This window comes from Armigeres subalbatus, chromosome 3, assembly GCF_024139115.2.
Source record: "Armigeres subalbatus isolate Guangzhou_Male chromosome 3, GZ_Asu_2, whole genome shotgun sequence".
Lineage (NCBI taxonomy): Eukaryota > Metazoa > Arthropoda > Insecta > Diptera > Culicidae > Armigeres > Armigeres subalbatus.
Genome location: NC_085141.1, coordinates 122,712,127 through 122,733,282, shown reverse-complemented (window position 1 = coordinate 122,733,282; position 21,156 = coordinate 122,712,127). Strand labels below are relative to the sequence as shown.

The following is a 21,156-nucleotide window of genomic DNA, read 5'->3' as shown; positions in this document are numbered from 1 at the left end:
ATTTTGTTCGGAAAAACGACCGGATTTAAATGTTAATTATACTTAACCGCCTATTACTCATATGGTCATTTGGCCGTTTACAATCTGAGCTACTGTTGAAACAGTATATGAGACTGTCCATTTATGGTTAACTACTATTAGTGAGACCATCGCTACAGTAACACTTATTCTCTTCAATTATAACAGATGGTCCATGATTATGCGGGCTGTAGATAAAATGACGCATTCATACACCAAAACAATTGGAAAATATTTGAATCTCGTGATCATCAAGCACTCAGAATCTCGGAACAGGTTCTGGAAACCCGGAATTTCCGCTACAAAAGACCAACATAAAACTACAAATCAAATTAGGCTTCCGACACCTCAAACTTTTCAGAACCTCATGAGTAATTTAGAAAACGTCTTAGTATCTTGGTACGGTAAAACTGGTCATGCGAAGGCCACGGAATGGGTTCCGAAATTTTGGATTTTTCGGTGCAAAAAATCAACATAAAACTACAAAACAAATTAAGCTAATCAGAATCTAATGAGTAATTCAGAAAACGATTTTGTTTTTTGCTAGGGTAATCTGGGGCATGCGATGGCCACGAAACAGGTTCTGGGAACCCGGAACTTCTGGTACAAAAGGCCACCAATGAACAACAACACAAGTCAGTCTTCCGACACCTTAAACTTCTCCGGCACTGAAGCCCTACTTAGAACAACAAAGTAAATCAGTCTTCTGACACCTCACACTTTGCATTTGTTTTTTTCGGATTTGCCACTTCGACCCGCTATTAGCTGTATCGTAGTATTCTTCGTATCCTTTATTTATTAAGTGCATCTCCAATTAATCCATTACTATTGAGAAGATACAGGTTTCGATACAGTTCTTGTTTTGTTTTCTCAAGAGCATCATGACAAGGTTCCCTCTATTTGGACCCTTCACAGAGAGCAATCTCATTGAAGGCGCGCCTTTATTAATAAGAATTCAATCCTTTCTTTAGAAAACAGAACAATAATACTGTTATTTGACCATGAATCGGAGCCCTAGCCACATCATTGTCTTGCTTCTACAATATAATCAGTAGAGTACCCAACCTGGGATTTATCTATATCTACAAAACCATTTCTAGCTAAAAAAATGTTCAGCAAAAAGAATTCCCATGTGCTCCTCTCACTACTATTGTAAACCAATTCATGAAGAGTTAGTACATATTTGAATCTGCAACTCGTTTTTTTTTCTAGAATTCAGTTCAGCCTAGGATGATGGGCACCTATTGCACTAATTGCTTGAAAACTTACTTCCGCTGCTGCATAAAGTTTAGCCTCAAACAGAGAGCTTCAATAGAGGTTTGGTAGATCTTACTCCGTAATACACCACTTAAAAGTGATCTGTCCAGCATTATAGGAAAAGGCTAACATAGAACTACAAAATCAATCAGTCTTTCGACCCTTCAAACTTCTCATAATAGAAAACATCGTAAAATCTTTGTAGGGTAGAAATGGCCATGCGATGACCACAGAACAGGTTTCAGAAACCCGGTATTTCCAGTGAAAATGACCTACATAGGGGCTGTCCATATACCACGTGGACAGATTTTGGTCAATTTTAGTAACCCTTGGCTTCCAGCGCATGGGCAACCACCCATATAAATTTTACAAAAATTGTATGGGTCGTGGACATTTTTCATACACCTCTCCCCCCCTAAACTGTCCACGTGGTATATGGACAGCTCTATCAGTATAAATCAGTCTTCAGACATCATGAACTACTGAGAATTCCCTGAGTAACCTAGAAAATGCCAAAGTGCTGTTTTAGAGAAAGACTGGCAATTTTATTGCCACAAAACAAGATCCGGAGTCCCTGGAAAGCCCATTCCGATGGCTTAACGTGGCCTTTTGTGCCGGAAATCCCAGGTTACCGCAACCTACCAAAAAACTATAGCGTTATCTAGACTATTCATGAGATTCTGAGAAGTTTGAGGTGTCGGGAGACGGCTATTGCTGTCAACCATTTACATTGATCAGTAATTACTTATTCTAAAACACCTGTTATGACGCTAAAAATCTCAAAATACTGAATTTTCGTTGGAAAATGGCTTTTGCCACACTTCGAACCCCCCCCCCCCTTTCTAAAAGAAGGAGGATCATCCTATGCATTTAACCCGTCTATTTTCTGAAACTACTGTTCTCCTTGGTCACAGTTGAACCCGCTTGCATTTTAGTTGAAAATTGACCGAGAACGACTTGTTTTAAGTTGTCAAGATTCGTCCCGTCAGTTTGAGGGTTAATCAAATTTAAAATCGAAATGATGTGTTTATAACATTTTGTTTATTGAATATACAGTCGCCTCTCCACATCTCGATATTGAAGGGACCTTCGAGATAGGGAGAGATCGAGGAATGGAAGGAAAATTGAAATGGGTGCTAGATCCAAAAAAGATCGTTGCTATGAAAAACGATAACAAAACAAATGTCGTTTCTTGTTGTTCATGTGTTTGTTATTGTCCAAAGATGGTCTAGTCGCCCAAAAATCTGACCATATCGACATAAGGAGAGTGAATCCTGAGCAACATATGATCAGAACCCATCGAGATAGAGAGATATCGAGATAGGGAGGTTATCGAGATGTAGAAATCCCAAATGTATGTAGATTGAAGGGACTGAGGAAACCATCGACATAGGGAGAGATATCGAGATATAGAACATCGAGATGTGGAGAGTCGACTGTATTTGTTGCACACATAAATTTTTATAATTGGGTTGTTTAGGGGTATATATGTTTTTACATATTCTGAATCTGCATAAAAAACTGAGCCTAACCTCAATTTTTCAGAATTTTTGTAGTCCCGGAACAATTTTTAATTTGGATTTTAAATTTATATGGGACTAAAAATTTGTTCTTATTTATGCTGCATGGGCCAACTGTCATTCTATGAATGTTAGTGTCATTCTATCGATTAAAATGGCTTATTGTTTGCTATACAAAAATGAAAATAAAAGGTTTACAAGCAAAATAAAAATATGTTGGAGATCAGAAAAGCATGCTCTTTATGTTAAACTATAAAAAACCTCATATTTTTCTCCGCTCAACAACCCAATTTACGACACTCAAATCATTTATTGCACCAAATGTCCAACAAAATAATTTCCAATGTTAGACAAAAATCGTTGCAATCTTCTAAATACTGTTGTAAGAATTTTGTTTCAATTCTTTACTTTTCCGATTCAGTGAACGGAATTTAACATGGGATTGAGATAGAAAAAGAAATTTCTTTTGAACACGATACTAACCTTTAGCTAATAAAACTAGTTGAAAAAAAAAATGAAAAAAAGAATGCATATTTTATTCCACAGGACAGCAAAATGGATTAGATTAGACTATGATCCACAGAATTTTCATAAAATCGACAAAAATTGCAAGTGTTGCAAATATAGTCGTGAGCAATATATTTCTCAAATTCCGAAACCAACAAAAGGCTGGTAAACGCTTAGCCTTAGACCTATTTTGACTAGGAACCCGCGCATTGCTCTGTATCTTAAGTAATTACGACTTATATACATGGTTTTCGGATCAAGATTATCAGATTCTCCATAATGCATTATTTATTAGATTCTTTATGATGAGTTTTTACAAATTGTTTTTTCGTTACTTATTTCAAGCATTTATTTCATAAATAAATGTTCATAATTATAGTTTTAAGCTGAGCTATATTTTCGACCTCAGCGCAGATCTCAGTATTTATTTTTCTATAACATAATTTCAATTGTGCGTTGTTTCGTGTGCTTTCTCTTCTCTAATTTTACGTGACTACCAGTTCGCTGGTTTTCATTTTCCGCTTCCATGCATAATTTTGGTCTGAAAACTCTCTTTTATTCATTTTCTGCTAGTTCATCTACAAAAACGCTACGTTAGCAAAAACTAAACTAAAACCAACCAAAATCTCATTGAGATTCCAATCGCGCGCAAAACAAAACAAAAATGATCGGCAGTTTAATCGACCCGACCCTCTGAGTATGCACCCCAATCTTACTTGGCTGTTGTTCCACTAAAGCTATGCATATAAACAAGACAATCAAAGCACATCTTAGCTGGCAATAAAACGGTATTTCTCGCGTGCCTTGCCGTGAGATTCATCGATTGTATGAAAGAAAAAGAAATTTGTCATTTTTCCACGCATTCGCGATCACACCTGCAATTGCTTGATCGACATCGTGGCAAACGTCAATTACCTATTCCACTATCGTATAACGTGCATTAAAAGTGTGGAATTTTTCGCCGCTACGGTCATCGCCAGCCTGGCACTGAGCTCCTTATTGAGCTCGTGCCAGATACACTTCCCAATGAGGGATACACTTTCGATCGAAGGCCTGCAAATGACCAACAGGGTCAGGCAGATACCGTCCGTGGGGCTGGGCTGTGATCGAGTGGTGTGGTGCTCGACGCTCAACACTCCGTGCGGTCGATGTTGGGGCAGATCGGCTCCGAAAAGCTCGATCATAAATTTCTTGAGGGTGGAGTGAATACTGCGGCCGGGGTGGATTTCGACTGTTGGAAAGTGGTACGCGGTTTTCTCACTAAGGAGGATGAATACCTGATTGGTGGTCTTGTTTTTGATGGCTACTACTATCCTCAGGTAGTTTTTGTAATGGGCCTTTCTAGCCGGCATGATATCCCTATGCCAGTTGGGATCTTTCGGGATACGACGTTTGTGGTTGCGGGCCAAGTCTATGATGGGAATTATGTCGTTGGCACGGAGACTCAGTTCGTCTAAGTTTCCTACCCATTTGGCTTGAATGGATTCCTGGTCTGCTTGAGATGGGGTTTTGAGTTCACCTCCAACTACCCGTCCTGTTAATACGAATCTAAACCAAGTGCCACCAGCTGATTCCACTGCCAGCAGTGTCGTAATGTCCACTTTAAGTCCAGTTTCTTCTAGAACTTCTCTCATGCTAGCCTCCGTAATCGTTTCGCCAGGTTCCATGCGACCCGCAGGGAGGTACCATTTTCCTGCACACGATTCTTTCGCTTCCTGCATCATCAACACTTCATTTCGATCGTTGATGATCACACAAGCTACCACGTAGGTGACACTTTTTCCAATAATAGGCACGTAGTCTGAAGAGGCGAGTGGCTTAACGCCCTGCGCCTCGGTGGCTGCATTCTGCTCTTCCAATGAAAAGTCACACAACTCACTGGTTAATTCATCCAGGTAGTGTCCCTCAAGCACTCGAATCAAGTTATTCTCCATTCTAAACACCTTTTAGCCACCTTATCTAGGATCAAAGAAACTTCACTTCAAACTACCATTTCCGTTTTCGAACCCACACGCGTGACGCGATCTTATTTACTCTCACACGCTATCTCTTCAGCTTATAATTGATATTAAATCCACAAGAGCTCTGTTTTCTGATAGTCAGAGATTATTTTTTAAAGCGTTAACACAGCAGGTTCAGCTGAAGTTGATCGATGGAATTTTCGAACGAGACTGAAACCACGCGACTTCGCGATCGCGTACGGCTCGAAGAATGTACCGCGAGGCCGCGAGCTAAAACAAGTTGTGTGTATCGATTGTGAACTCTCGATCCTCTCACCAGTCAGTCGCCACAGTCTCAATGGGCTACCTCGTCGTCGTAGTCATCCCAAAAAAAGGATCGCACACATAGCGCTCTGTTTTTGAGGTATTTCTGCTTTGGTTCGAGATTCGTATACGCTTCGGAGTGCGGAGAAAAGCTCTTCAAGTACGATTCATTCACCTTTCCTTACGCGGCTTGGACAGTTTTTTGTTAAGTCACGGTCGAAAGCTTTGCGTGTCTTTTAAAAATTTCTACGATTTTCTTATTCTAATGTACCACACAAATTCTACCTTAATGAATCTTCAGTTTTGAGATACTGCTCCGGACCATCAGCTTCGATCATCATAACGATTATGCCTGCGCCTGGAAAGACAGAGTTGTTGGTCGTCGGAAGCTGGGCGGCACTCGCTGGCTACTAACGGTTCTTTCCCGCGATCACTTTGGATGGAGGCGGCGTCCCCACTTGTTGGGTAAAAGTGTGCTCTGTTTCTGTTTTTTTTCGGCGAGTAAAAAATGAAACAAAAGGAAACACAAAAAATGAAAGAAGAGAAAATTAATAAGTATCTTGATCACGGCTCAGTTCAGCAGTAACAGATAGATTTTGCTGAAGGTGCTTCCTTTCATTGAAGCAAAATGAATGACGAGATAACGAGAGCAAAATGAATAAGTGGGCTAATTAAAAAAAATAAAGAGATTTGCTGAGGGGAACAGAAAGTGGAGTAAACCGATTGGGAAACAACATGCTTGTCATATGAAGTGATTTTCTTGTTCATTGACGCATTTAACACAATCGTTCAATTTTGCGCCAAGTGTTTGGGTTATTTTGCGGCAAAAAGATTGGATTGAAACCATTTTATAATCAGTTGATTTAAACTATTTATATGAAAAATGCCAGAAATTGCTGGATTGGCAATCCTACGCCTTTATTCGCAAGGCTAATAATGACTAATTATATACAAAAGCCATGTAAAAAAAATCAACGATTATTTTAGCTTAGTGTTTATTGAGCACTTTTACAGTTATGCGTTTTTTGCCATCATGCACTATTTCATACGTGAAACATGGCGAAAGGACTAACGATCGTACCTACTTGTAATTTATGAAATCATGAGCAGCACTCAGCGGGATCGATATGCATATAAATCACCAAATCAAATTGATATGATCTTAAAAGTTTATTCTCCGTTTTCCGTCAGATATGAAATTTGGGGTATACGATTTTCATAACAATGCGTAAATTAACAGAGTACGCATGTTATTATTATTGTTATAGAGTTTTGGCACTTCCTCAGTAAGCGTGCTGGGAATTTTCACCTACCCCGGGCAATCTGAATGCCAAAGGGGATTAGGCTCTGTGGATCTCATTCGCCGGTTGACTTAAAATCCTATAATAAACGTTTGCACCGGATGTATTAGTTATGGTGGTTCAGGAATCAGTTCCAGGAACCACTGTCTTTTGGATGCTATGGAGGTTATGAGATAGTTCCAGCTCTCCTAAGGATCTCAGAAAAGATTTCGGGACGATTCCGGTTGCTGAGATAACAACCGGAATTATACGCACGTCCTCCAGGTGCCACATCTGCTTCAACTCCTCCGCCAAGTCGTGGTACTTCGTTATCTTGGTGGAGAATGTTGTTTGGACATTATGGTCTAGCGGTACAGCAATGTCGATGAGGGTTACCCGCTTCATCATTTTGTCGTAGACCATAATATCGGGCCGATTGGCACGAATGAGCACATCCGTTATGATCTCGCGATCCCAGTACAGCTTCACGAAACTATTTTCCAGAACCGGGACAGGCACATATTTGTAGTAGCCGACAAACTGGTTAACCAAGTTGTGCTTTAAAGCAAGCTGTTGGTGCACAATCTTGGCTACTTCGTTATGACGACCGAGATAAGGCCGAGCTAAGGTTGAACACCCGGACACGATATGTTCGATCGTCTCTCCTACTGAATTGCACTTCCTGCAGCGGTCCTCCACGTTTTCGTGCAATATATAGTGCCGATAGTTCTTCGTCGCAATTACTCGGTCCTGTATGGCTACCATGAATCCTTCTGTTTCTGAGAAGAGTTCACCCCGCACCAGCCACGTATTCGACGCCGCTTTGTCGATATATTCCAGCTCCAGTTGATGGGGGTGCGCCCCATGCAACTCCTTCTGCTTCCACAATGCGATCATCTCGTCGACAGATTTGATATCGCAATTCAGCTGATAGTGCTCCTGCGCCAGATGCAGGGCACTGAATCCGTGGTCAGTTTCACACACATGGCGGTTCTGGCTTTTCACGAAGTATATTCGAAACGGCTGGATCTGGGATACACATAGTGTTTGTATATCGGTGACGCCTCTTCCTCCTACTGTACGTGGCAGGATGACTCTCTCAATGGACGATTTTGGATGGCGCATGCGATGCTTAGTGAACGCCACCCGTACTACTCGTTCTAACGCCTCTAAATCAGTCTTGGTCCACTTCACCACCCCGAAACTGTATGTCAACAAGGACACGGCAAACGTGTTTATCGCCTTCACCTTGTTGCCGGCCGACAAAGGGCTCTTCAAAATACCGTTGACACGATGCAAGAACTTTTCCTGCAGCTTTTTCTTGATCGTCGCATGGCTAGGAACTTGTACGTTTCGCCTTCACCCATGATTCGAATCTCCTCCTGTTCGTTGACGCGGAAACTGTCGGTATCCACCAGGTGATCCCGGTGTAGATGTATGGATCGACATTTATCGATACCAAACTTCATCCGGATGTCGTTGCTGAATACCGTTACAAGCCGCAGAAATTGGTGCAGCTTCTCCACAGATTCCGCAAACAGCTTCAAGTCGTCCATAAAGAAGGTGTGGGTAATGTTTGTACTCCTTTCCCCACTCTTCAAATAATAGCCATAGTTGTGTTGGTTGAGTGCTCTGCTAAGAGGGTTCATGGCAAGGCAAAACCATAGAGGACTAAAGGTATCGGCTTGGAATATACCCCTCCTGATGCTGAGAGTCTTGGACTGTAACACCTTTTGTCCATCGGTAATGTGTAGGGATGTGCTCCACATCCCCATAGTATTATTATTATTATCTTTATTACCGAGATCTTAATACACATGTTTTCGTAGCTGGTAAATCCAGCATGCTAAAAATTTTCTGTCTTAAACAGCGTTTCTTAACCAGGACTGCATGTACCCTATATGTACCTCTAGCTCTACTGGTTCTTGCAAAAGAATGCGTAATAGTGGATTTCGTTTCAATAAAAAAAAGTTGAACACAATTGTATTCATACCTTCATTAGGCCGAATGACAAGTGAGAAGTGAGAAATAAGATTTGAGAAGTGAGAAGTGATAGATGAAAAGTAAAAAGTAAGAAGTTGAAAGTGAGAAATGAGAAGTGAGTGGTAAGAAGTGAGAAATGAGGAGGAAGAAAGGAGAAATTAGAAGGAAGATTAGTGAAGGAAGAAGGAAAAATAAAGGAGGAAGAAAAAGAAGGAAGAAGAAAGAAAGTTAAAGGAAGAATGAAGAAAGGTGAAGGAAAAACGAAGAAAGAAAGATGGAGAAGGATGAAAAAATATGAAGAGGAATGGAGAAAGGAAAAAAAAGTAAGAAGAAAGAAAACAGAAAAGGAGGAAGAATGAAGAAGGAAGAACGATGAAATGAGAAGATGAAAGAAGTACGGGCCCTCCTTAGCCGTGCGGTAAGACGCGCGGCTACAAAGCAAGACCATGCTGAGGGTGGCTGGGTTCGATTCCCGGTGCCGGTCTAGGCAATTTTCGGATTGGAAATTGTCTCGACTTCCCTGGGCATAAAAGTATCATCGTGGTAGCCTCATGATATGATGATGATGGTCCCGCCACATACCCCTACAAAGGTTTGAGCTAGACGATTTATCTTTAAGATAATTATTAATGATCAATTTTAATCAGATTTGGCAAACAATAAACGATCCGATTATTTCCACAGATATAAATAACATTAACATATAACATCGCTATACAGCAAAAAACATAAGTTAGTAAAAAGAAACAGTTGAATTCCACCACAGAGTTTTGCAAGCATCATCAGTGGTACAGCGAGCCCGATTAAGTTATAAAACTTGTGATACCTCTCGCATGATGCCAAAAGTTTCGTCAAGAAGCGCGTACTCAAACTATTCTCGCTAGTACCAATCAATTTAATTTACTCGAAAAAAATCAAAACTTGTGTTACCTCTCCGTAGATACCAAAAGTCTAGATAAAATCGCGTTCTATCTGAGAGCTCACTACTTTTCATAGTATCCTTCAAACAGTTCCAAATGTTTCAAGTATTGATCATAAAATCGTAAAAAGTCGTTTATACCTGTATTCGCGCGCGATTCTCAAACATTTGTAGACTACACAAAAGAATGTAAAAATACAAATCAATAAATAAAATACCATCATCATCATCATCGAGGCGAACAAAAATAGTCTATAAGCGCCCTAATGAAATAAAAAATCATTTACATTGTTCAAGAAAAGATATCCGTTATCACAAACTTCGTCAAGATACACAATTAGTCAATACCAAAAACTTAAATATATGACTGTTTAAAAAACAGCTTTTACGTGTGAAATACAAAGTCTCTTGAACTGTGATAGTGTCCTTGCACGCTTGATGTGTATAGGCATCGAATTGAATACGTTTATTCCTTTATAAAACAATGAATTTTGAGAAACTCCATACAAAAAATAAGGTGTTCTTATTTCATCCGCATTTCTAGTATTATATCTATGAATGTCACTTCCTCTTTCAATTCGATTACACAAATATCGGGGCAGCAATCCATTTATTATTTTGAAAATGAACACCATCTTCTTCTATATACATAAAAATGAATTTCTGTCTGTCTGAACCTTATAGACTCGGAAACTACTGAACCGATCGGCGTGAAAATTTGTATGCAGAGGTTTTTCGGGCCGGGGAAGGTTCTTAAGATGGTTAGAGACCCCTCCCCCGCTTTGGAAAGGGGGGCTCCCATACAAATGGAACACTAATTTCTTCATAACACGATAATTAATCAGAGAACAAATCAATTTTAGGCGAAACGAAGTTCGTCGGGTCTGCTAGTAGTTAAATAAACAATTCTTTGCTTCACTGATAACCATTGTAAAGCGTCCAACAAAAAGGAGGAGGAAGTGAATCTATTACATCTCAAAATCAAGCGCATAACTTTATTTTGCAAACGCTGTAACCTCGATATTTGTGTTTCATTGGCCAGAAATAAAATGGAGGCGCAAAAGTCCAGGTGAGGAGAGATGATTGATTTGTACAACTGTATTTTACTCGTTTTTTAATCGACATAAAATTCCATGCTTCTTGGCTATTTTCTTGATGACATTGTTGATATGAGAATCAAATTTCAATTTATCATCAATAATCACGCCAAGATATTTAATTTCCCGAACGCGATCAAGTGTTTCATCATCAATTCTAACAGAAACATTATCAATGAATCGATTTCGCGAAATTACCATGTATTTAGTTTTACTTATATTCAACTTCAACTGTTTGTACTTCAACCATCTACTTAGAGAATGCAAATCTGTATATACGAATGCAAAAATGGTAACCTGGCTTAGAAACCTCGCAGTTAATATAATAACTGTGGAAAAGAAGAAGAAGTTAAAAGAAGAAGAAGATTATCTAGCATTTCTTGGGAAATTGCCATCTTTCTGGATAAATTATTAGTCTTCATTGTCTTTAATCTTTTCATGGAGGCTTTCTTTGAATCTCTGGAAAATACTTCGAGAAATTCCAAATTATTGTTGAGATACTTTCAGCATTCCAGGAGAAGTTCTTATCATGCCATCTGAGCAAATTTCTAAGAAAATGTTCGATCTCTCAGAAAATCAGTTCTTAATTATAGAAATCGTGATATCAATAATATATCCAAACATTAGGAGATACGACAAATGCTGGGTAAAGCCACAGACAAACAGACATAACACTCGACAAATTTACATCGTTCACTGATTTACTGGTCGATTCAAATAACCATTAGTTGGCCAATTGATCACTCGTGGCGCGCGCATCGGATTTGCTCGAGTTTGACGTTTGTACACTACCGCCATCTGGTTCGTGGTTTGCCCAACTAACTGAAATCAACAGATGTCGTTAGTGTTCAAACGACGATGAATTTGATGAGTAAATGTACAATCTGTTATGTCTGTTTGTCTGTGGTAAAGCGTACCATTGGTACTTCGCGTACCTGAAGAAATAAAATAGACGCCATCTTGCGGTCCTTAGCCTCTTACCCAGTAACTCCTATCCCTACCTCCCCGTGGTGCTGGCCGGGATACGAGCAACCTTAGGGAAGATTGGGTAACAAACCCCGGTGGGAGCTATGGTCGTATGCTGACAGGGAAGGGGGGTTTGTTCCTCTCCAGAGGTGTAAATCTTACAGAGCGTCTGTTCTCCATGTTAGGAGCGGCTCACAACAGCGTCTGTTCTCCATCTTAGGGGCGGCTGATCATCATCCGAGTGCCAGCGAGGGACTCTAAGTGAAACTGTGCACCATGGTCCACCGGGAATAAGGAGGAATGGTCTTCCGAAAATTTAGGGGGTTTGGTGTCAGGCAAGCCAGCCCTAAAACAACTTAAGCAACGAATAATCAACAAGAGAGTACGGATCGGAACAATTGATGAAGACTAATGCGAAGAAAAGGGACTAGCGATTGGAAACTCGGTTCGTGGAACTGCAAATCTCTCAACTTCATCGGGAGCAAACGCATACTCGCGGATATGCTCAAGGACCATGGATTCGGCTTCGTAGCGCTGCAGGAGGTTTTTTTATATCTTTATTAAAGAGGCTTTCAGCCCTTGGCTGGCTCACCTCTGATAACAGGAGGTTTATTGGAAGGGATCAATGGTGCGAACGTTTAGAGGTAATCATACCATGTACCAGAGCTGCGGCAACACATACGAGCTGGGAACAGCTTTCATAATGATGGGCGATATGCAAAAGGCGTGTGATCGGGTGGTGGCCGATCAATGAGAGAATGTGCAGGTTGAGGATCAAAGGCGGGTTCTTCAACTTCAGCAAAATCAACGTCCATAGCCCACACTCCGGAAGCACTGATGATGATAAGGACGCATTCTACGCGCAGCTGGAACGTGAGTACGACAGCTGCCAAAGCCACGACGCCAAAATCATCATAGGAATTTGAACGCTCAGGTTGGCCAAGAGGAGGAGTTTAGAACGACTAATGGAAAGTGCAGCGCTCACCGGTTGACGAACGAAAACGGCCTACGACTAATTGATTTCGCCGCTTTTAAGAATATGGCCATTCGCAGCACCTACTTCCAACACAGCCTCCCGTATCGGTACACCTGGAGATCACCATTGCAGACAGAATCACAAATCGACCACGTTCTGATTGATAGACGGCACTTCTCCGACATTATCGACGTCAGGACATATCGTGGCGCTAACATCGACTCTGACCACTATCTGGTGATGATTAAACTGCGCCCAAAACTATCCGTCATCAACAATGTTCGGTACCGACGGCCGCCCGCCGTACGACCTAGAGCGACTGAAGCAACCTGATGTCGCCACTGCATACGCGCAGCATCTCGAAGCAGCGTTGCCGGAGGAGGGTGAGCTCGATGGGGCCCCTCTTGAGGCCTGGTGGAATACAGTTAAAGCAGCCATTAACGACGCAGCGGAGAACAACGTCGGGTATGTGGGAAGAAGTCGACGGAACGATTGGTTCGACGAAGAGTGCCGACAGATTCTAGAGGAGAAGGACGCAGCGCGGGCGGTCGCACCACCAGGAAGAAGCGGAGTGCGAAGAGATAGAACAGCTGTGCCGTTATCAAGAAACACGCAAGTTCTATTAGAAGCTCAACGCATCCCGCAAAGGCTGCATGCCGCGAGCCGAGATGTGCAGGGATAAGGATGGAAGCATCTTGACGAACGAACGTTTGGTGATCGAAAGGTGAAAGCAAGGTTGTTAACGATCATTCAGTAATTTGCGTTCGATCATTTAGTAGTTTATCAATAACACATTCCAGAAGCTGAATTTTAAAATGTGTTATATGGTGGACTTTTAGTGCGAAGGTTTTTCTACAACTCTGCCTAATGGTTCGTTGTTTTAATTCCACTAGTAACGGAGTTATAGCTATAGTTTCAGCAACTTAGACTAAATGATAACAAAATTCCAATCATTTTGTTTGAGTTACTGTAACTAGCGCTCTAACTTCGTTATTAGTTGAATTCTAATAACGAACCATTAGGCAAACTTATAGAAAAACCTTTGCACTAGAAGTCCACCATACAACATATTTTGAAATTCAGCTTCTGGAATGTGTTATTGACAAACTACTATATGATCGAACGCAAATTACTGAATGATCGTTAACATCCTTGGGTGAAAGCAGCACTACTATTTTTATTTTTTTATTTATTTATTTAGACTAAGGCCGAAGTGGCCTGTGCGGTATATAAGAGTCTTCTCCATTCGGCTTGGTCCATGGCTACACGTTGCCAACCACGCAGTCTACGGAGGGTCTGCAAGTCATCTTCCACCTTCTTGTGCCCGTCGGATCGTTGTCGAGAACCATTTTCACCGGGTTACTGTCCGACATTCTGGCAACGTTCCCGGCCCACCGTAGTCGTTCAATTTTCGTAGTGTGAACGATGGTTGGTTCTCCTAGCAGCTCATGCAACTCGTGGTTCATTCGCCTCCTTCACGTACCGTCCGCCATATGCACCCCACCATAGATGGTACGCAGCACTTTCCTTTCGAAAACTCCGAGTGCGCGTTGGTCCTCCACAAGCATCGTCCAGGTCTCGTGTCCGTAGAGGACTACCGGTTTAATGAGCGTTTTGTAGATTGTCAGTTTGGTACGGCGGCGAACTCTATTCGATCGGAGCGTCTTGCGGAGTCCAAAGTATGTACGATTTCCAGCCACTATACGTCTCCGAATTTCTCTGCTGGTATCATTTTCGGCAGTCACCAGTGAGCCCAAGTACACAAATTCTTCTACCACCTCGATTTCGTCACCACCGATGCCAACTCGCAGTGGGTGGCTCACATTGTCTTCTCTTGAACCTCTTCCTATCATGTACTTCGTCTTCGACGTGTTGATGACTAGTCCGATCCGCTTGGCTACCCTCTTCAGTCTGATGTAGGCTTCCTCCATCTTCTCAAAGTTACGTGCCATAATATCTATGTCGTCGGCGAAGCCAAATAGCTGGACGGACTTATTGAAAATTGTACCACTCGTGTTAATCCCTGCTCTTCATATTACCCCTTCCAAAGCGATGTTGAATAGCAGACACGAAAGACCATGCCGTAACCCCGGTAGAATTATGTCCTGCGCGCGTTCCTCCAGGTCCATAACCATACCGCCATCTTCGTCTGCCACATCGCCATTCAGGTGCTCTTCGTATTGCTGCCGCCACCTTTGGATCACCTCACGCTCGTTCGTAAGAAGGTTCCCGTTTATGTCCTTACACATATTAGGCTGTGGCACGTGGCCCTTACGTGAACGGTTCAACTTCTCATAGAACTTTCGTGTGCAGTGCAGCGGTTGCAGTGCTACCAATGGTCGAATATCTCTCCAGCCATCTTCAAGAGACGCTGCGCCTAGCTGCTCTTCCGTTGGGAGTGCCACTTCCAGCTGCTGCGCGTATTCTTGGGCTAGTCTATCGTCTTGTAGCCGCCCAATATTAAGCCGCGGCGTTCGACTTCGACGCGTGTTGTACACCGTCGAGAGTTTTGAGCGCAGACATACTGCAACGAGGTAGTGGTCGGATTCAATATTCGCACTGCGGTAAGTGCGGACGTTCGTGATGTCGGAGAAGAATTTACCGTCGATTAGAGCAGCCCTACTAGGAACATTTAAATGGCGCTGAGATATAGGCAGTGAAAGTCAAGGCAGCGGAGAGGATAACTGCCGCTAAACGCAAGTCAGACTTATCTGGATATGGCGTCCATATGCAGATAAGTCTGACTTGCGGTTAGCGGCAGATAACTACGTCAGTTCAGCGGACGATGGAAGCCAACCAGCCCCCACCTTAAGGGAAGTTAAGGACGCCATCCAACAGCTAAAAACCACTAAACGGATGGTACGGATGGTATCGGAGCTGAGCTCATCAAGATGGGCCCAGAAAAGCTAGCCGCTTGCCTGCACAAACTGATAGTCAGAATCTGGGAACTGAACAGCTACCGGAGGAGTGGAAGGAAGAGTTATATGCCCCATCTCGCATATTTGTAACATTTGCATTTTGGTTGATTTTGTAAATCGTTTGTCAATCCTCCCCACATACTCAATCATTTCCAGCTTACCACAGATAAGCAAGATAGTAAAGCCTATTTTACTGTTGTGGGATGAGATGCAGTAAATTGAGCTTTCTGAACGATTCACAGGCTTTTAACAAAATGAACAAAAAACGCGAGTGTTATAAATATGCGATCATGGGCAGTACAAGAAAGGCGACAAGCTGGAGTATGAGAACTTTCGAGCGATCACCATCCTTAATGCCGCTACAAAGTGATATCCCAGATCATTTTCCGACGTCTGTCACCATCAGTGAATGAGTTCGTGAGAAGTTATCAAGCCGGCTTCGTTGACGGCCGCTCGACAACGGACCAGATCTTTACTGTACGGCAAATCCTTCCAAAATGCCGTGAATACCAGGTCCCAACGCACCATCTGTTCATTGATTTCAAGGTGGCATACGACAGTATAGACCGCGTAGAGCTATGGAAAATTATGGACGAGAACAGCTTCCCTGGGAAGCTTACCAGACTGATCAATTCAACGGTGACGAAATCTTTACACAGTTTTGCACACCATCCACCGTTGAATTGATCAGTCTGGTAAGCTTCCCAGGGAAGCTGTTCTCATCCATAATTTTGCATAGCTCTACGTTGTCTATACTGCCGTATGCCACCTTGAAATCAAAGAACACTCCAGTTCATTCGAATCGCGCCGTGGACTACGACAAGGTGACTTTCGTGCCTGTTGTTCAACATTGCGTTAGAAGATGTCATGCGGAGAGCCGGGTGTGACAGCCGGGGTATGATTTTCAACAGATCCAGTTAATTAATTTGTTTCGCGGATGACATGGACATTGTCGGCCGAACATTTGCAAAGGTGGCAGAACTGTACGCCCGCCTGAAACGTGAAGCAACAAAAGTTTGACTGGTGGTGAATGCATCGAAAACAAAGTACATGCTTGTGGGCGGAACTGAGCGCGACGGTAGACGGGGATACCTTCAAGGTGGTCGAAGAACTCGTCTACCTTGGATCCTTGCTAACGGCTGAAAACAATGTTAGTCGTGAAATACGAAGGCGCATCATCTGTGGAAGTCGGCCTACTACGGGCTCCAGAAGAAACTGCGGCCAAAAAAGATTCGCCACCGCAACAAATGTGTTATGTACAAGACGCTGATAAGACCGGTAGTCCTCTACGGACACGAATCATGAACAATGCTCGAGGAGTACTTGCAAGCACTCGGAGTATTCAAAAAACCGGTGCTTATGACCATCTTTGGCGGTGTGCAAGAAGATGCTGTGTGGCGGCGAAGAATGAATCACGAGCCCGCCCAGCTCTACGGCGTACCCAGTATCCAGTAGGTAGCTAAAGCTGGAAGGGTACGATGGGCAGGGCATGTTGCAAGAATGCCGGACAGCAACCCTGCAAAGATGGCGTTCGCTTCCGATCCGGCAGGTACGAGACGGCGTGGAGCACAGCGAGCGAGGTGGCCTTACCAGGTACAGAACAACTTGGTGAGCGTAAGGGGCACTCGAGGATGGAGAGATGCGGCCTCGAACTGTGTATTGTGGCGTCAAATTGTTGATTCAGTGTTATCTGTTTAGATGTAAACTAAATAAATAAATGAATGATCCAAACATTAGGGAAGATATTCAAATTGATGGGCTACATCGTCACGTGAAATAATTTTCGTTTTGGTCTTCTTCTCGAATCATAATTTATTGCATTTTTGCGGGAACCTATCTTCAACAGAAAAAAATCCGTGTTTTTGCACATATCTCCAAAAAGCAGCGAAACTAATTGATCAAAAAGAAATCTTTCAAATTCTGTCGCGAATTGAATCATGATTAGGAATAAATTATAGGCATATATTAAATGGCTTCGTACCCTATTTTAGTACGCTTTCGTGAGCACAAACATCGTACTCCGATTTACTAATGATTTTCCAATTCACATCCATAAATCAATATCAGCGAGAAAATTCCTATTTGTTGCTGTAGCATAAAATGCACCGTAGACCGTACTAAGCGCGACAAAAACCGGTTACTGTAGTACGGGGCCACTACTGATTGGGAGCGGGATGGTGTCACCAGTGCCAGTGCCAGCGGCAAAAGCTTAGCTTTTGCGTGGTAGAAAATTTCTTTTTTACATAATCCACGCTCAGAGCCAGACCATTCAAGCTTACATCATTGTCTCCATCTCCACCGTATTAATCCCTTGCTGGGGCCCACCAAATGAACTAACTCTGCTCAACGAAACAGATTAACCCACTAGTTGCGAGTCTCAACGAGCATATTTATTAATGACTACTATTTTCGTAATCAATCCATAATCCACGGGGCCCAATTAAACATTGTTCATCACTCTTTCACATTATTGGAAGAACTGTTTGTCCGCTTGGAAGGACTAGAACGTGTCAGTGATGGGAGTAGCAGAATGCAGCATGTGAAAGCTAAAATTGCCGATGTCCAGAAGTTTGTGTAGCTTCATTCGGTAAGAACGTCAAAAAATAGTCGCATGTAACCTCATACTTTTGTAAACAGTCAGCTAAAAATGTATCGAATGGTTTGATGTTGCTATTATGAGTTGCTTCACTAAGGTCAAAATGTTGCCCCACTTTAGAGTAAGGCTCTCTTTTCCCATTTCAATCGGCCATGTGACGAAGTGGGGTGAAGCAACTCAGGCACCTCACTTCGTCACATGGTCGTCGAAATCCCATCAGATGCCGAATTCGGTTAGGTATTCAGTTTGGTTGCCTCAACACCCCTACGCCGACATGGCGTGGCTTGTAGAAGAATACGATGACCATCTCACGAAACCTGTTCCCAGATATGCTCATTTCAATTCAAAACAAACACCATTCAAGTCACCTTGAGATTCCAATCATTCTACCGGATCTTCGTGAGTTTGATGCGCTTCTTTGGTAGATAGGTTTTCGTATTCTTCTTCATAATAAAATGTGTTTTATCTGTGCCGTGCATTTATACATAACTCGCTGCAAATGATAACGTATCGGTTAATGAGAATATTTTTTTTTATTTTCTAAGGAGAAAATGTATACCAAGATGCAATTGCATCTATCATTATACGAGACAGCTGTGGCTGTAAAAAGCTGTATCTATCTACTCCAATGACATGGCATAATGAGCAATAATGCTAGCTAATTTGATGACTTTATTGGTTGGTTTTTATTTCTATAAGTGCGACGAAGCAAACGATTTCGAATGTTAGACCCAGCCACTATGTTCAGTCCGTTGGAAAGTTCGTCACAAAATAAAGATGTGACAATTTTTCTCGAACAATAGAGTGTTATATTTTCTTTTATTTGTGCGTTTATTTAATAGGTTATGGTGCCGTGCATTAGAGGTTACGAAGCCTATATAATTTATTAGGCTATTTATACCCGTAGGGGAAGGTGGGGAGACTTGATCACCCCGTGTTTTATCGAGAACTAAAGTAGTTTTGTTCTAGCATATTTTTAGTATAGATCCTCTAAACAAATGACCTTTATGTGATGAGTTATTTTTTGGATTGACAACCTTATTTATTCTGCAGGGCGATTTGTATGTTTTGACCTTCGTAAAGATTTTTTTATTGGCCACGCAAAATTTGAACAACTTTTGTTAACAATGGCCAACAATGACCAGCCAGGCTCGTAAAGATACTCGATTCCAAGCTCCATACGAATTTATTACTTTAAAAAATGTGTTATTTGAGTTTGTTCCTAATAAACTGAAAAACTTTTATTACACTTGCTCATTATCATATTGTGATCTCACACTTTGCTGTTTAATAGTGCTATTTGAATATTCATGCATTATGCTGAACGAACAGCTGTCAGTATGCCAAAGTATACGCATTTGTGTAAAAAATCAATATTTTTGTGGATTTATATGCATATCTATGGAAGCTGGTTTACTGCTTTGAGTGCAAATACCATCGGAGTGTCATCATCGCCACTATCGATATGTAAACAATGATGTATTTGACCTTGAAAATGCATGCTCTTCCAAATTAGGGTACAATCGGTACAATGCTATGCTAAAATAATCACTTCATTTAAAATGCATTATACTTACCTTGCCCAAATCCGGTCTTTACTGCGAACTCATGCAGCAGTGGATCTTTTCAGTCAAAGAACACTATTTGTCTTGTATGACTAACACCATTGAGTAATTGCAGTATATGTACTAACCAAAAGCTATTTTCGATTGGTACTGCAGTGAAATATCTATGCTGACTCGTTACCGTGAAACTGCAATTGCAGAAAAGATCGAAAGTATGACACTTCGCGTCGAAAACATAAACACTAGTGCGCCGTGGCTCATGAATGGCGATGAATGGAAGGTTCACTCGCGTTGCCTGGCGAATGGGTACATAAATATCCACAACCAGCACATTGTCGATTACGGTATCGTATCACACAACATAGAAGCCGCATGCTCTGGCTGAACACAGCTACACGTGCATACAGCTGTGAGTCTGCCAGAGATATAACTACATACAACTGTAGCAAAGAGCAACATGCGACTACACACCTACCACGATAACCATGCCCTTAAGTCTAATTGATATCAACTTTAGGCAATGGAAAGTTTTTTCAAGATGTTAAAAATATTTATTTTATAGGCAACTATTCTTGAAATTTATACAACGACAGTAACATCAGCAAATAGGTAGTATCATACTGTGCTGTATTAAATAATTATGCTTAATCTGCGTCTCGTATGAGGTGAGGCTTTTCGAATAAAGCGACAATTGTCAATACCTCCCACATTTTTCTATGTTTTGATCAAAATCTCAATTTCTAGCGATTTAGATTGAGCACATATTTGGCATCCTCGCTTAAAATGACTTACAATTTCAATTACTGATGTTTTTTTTGTGTGCACGTTAAATGAAAAGACACGTTTCAGTTGGAAATAATTATAAAGCCACTCCACTTGTATGAAGCTCCATATAAAAGTGTTGGTTTTATAATTATTTACAACAAAAACGTTCCTTTTCAGTAAACGTGCATACAAAAAAACATAATTAATTTAAAATTTAAGTTATTTCCGGCTGGGATGCCAAATATGTCCTCATTTTAATCGATAGAAATCGAGATTTTGGTCCTTAAACATTACCACTTTGTATGAAAATCAGCGAATGCCTTATAATTATTTCCGGGGGTGTATATTTGCCAAAATTGCTTTGAAAAAACTGATTTTCCCAGATTTTTTTTGGATTTTTTCCGAAAGAAATTTTGGATAAGTCATGGAATTTCTTTGGAAATTCTGATAGGTATTTTTCCGAAAATTCTATTTGAAATTTCAAGAGAAATACCTGTAGTATTCCTTCGGAAATAACATTAGCAA

At 41.5% G+C, this 21,156-nt stretch overlaps 1 protein-coding gene across 1 annotated transcript; it reads right to left on the bottom strand.

Moving 5' to 3' along the window:
- Positions 1-3,572: 3,572 nt before the first annotated feature.
- On the bottom strand, positions 3,573-20,185 carry LOC134219283 (8-oxo-dGDP phosphatase NUDT18). Its single transcript, XM_062698009.1, has 2 exons — positions 19,879-20,185; positions 3,573-6,050 (listed from the first exon to the last, which is right to left on the bottom strand). Exon 2 carries the CDS (start codon positions 5,234-5,236, stop codon positions 4,226-4,228), a length of 1,011 nt encoding a protein of 336 aa, XP_062553993.1. The 5' UTR covers positions 5,237-6,050; positions 19,879-20,185; the 3' UTR covers positions 3,573-4,225.
- Between the last annotated feature and the right edge of the window lie 971 nt (positions 20,186-21,156).

Bases quoted from the DNA above. Each gene is read 5' to 3' on its own strand.
- LOC134219283 (XM_062698009.1), bottom strand. From the start codon at position 5,236: ATGGAGAATAACTTGATTCGAGTGCTTGAGGGACACTACCTGGATGAA.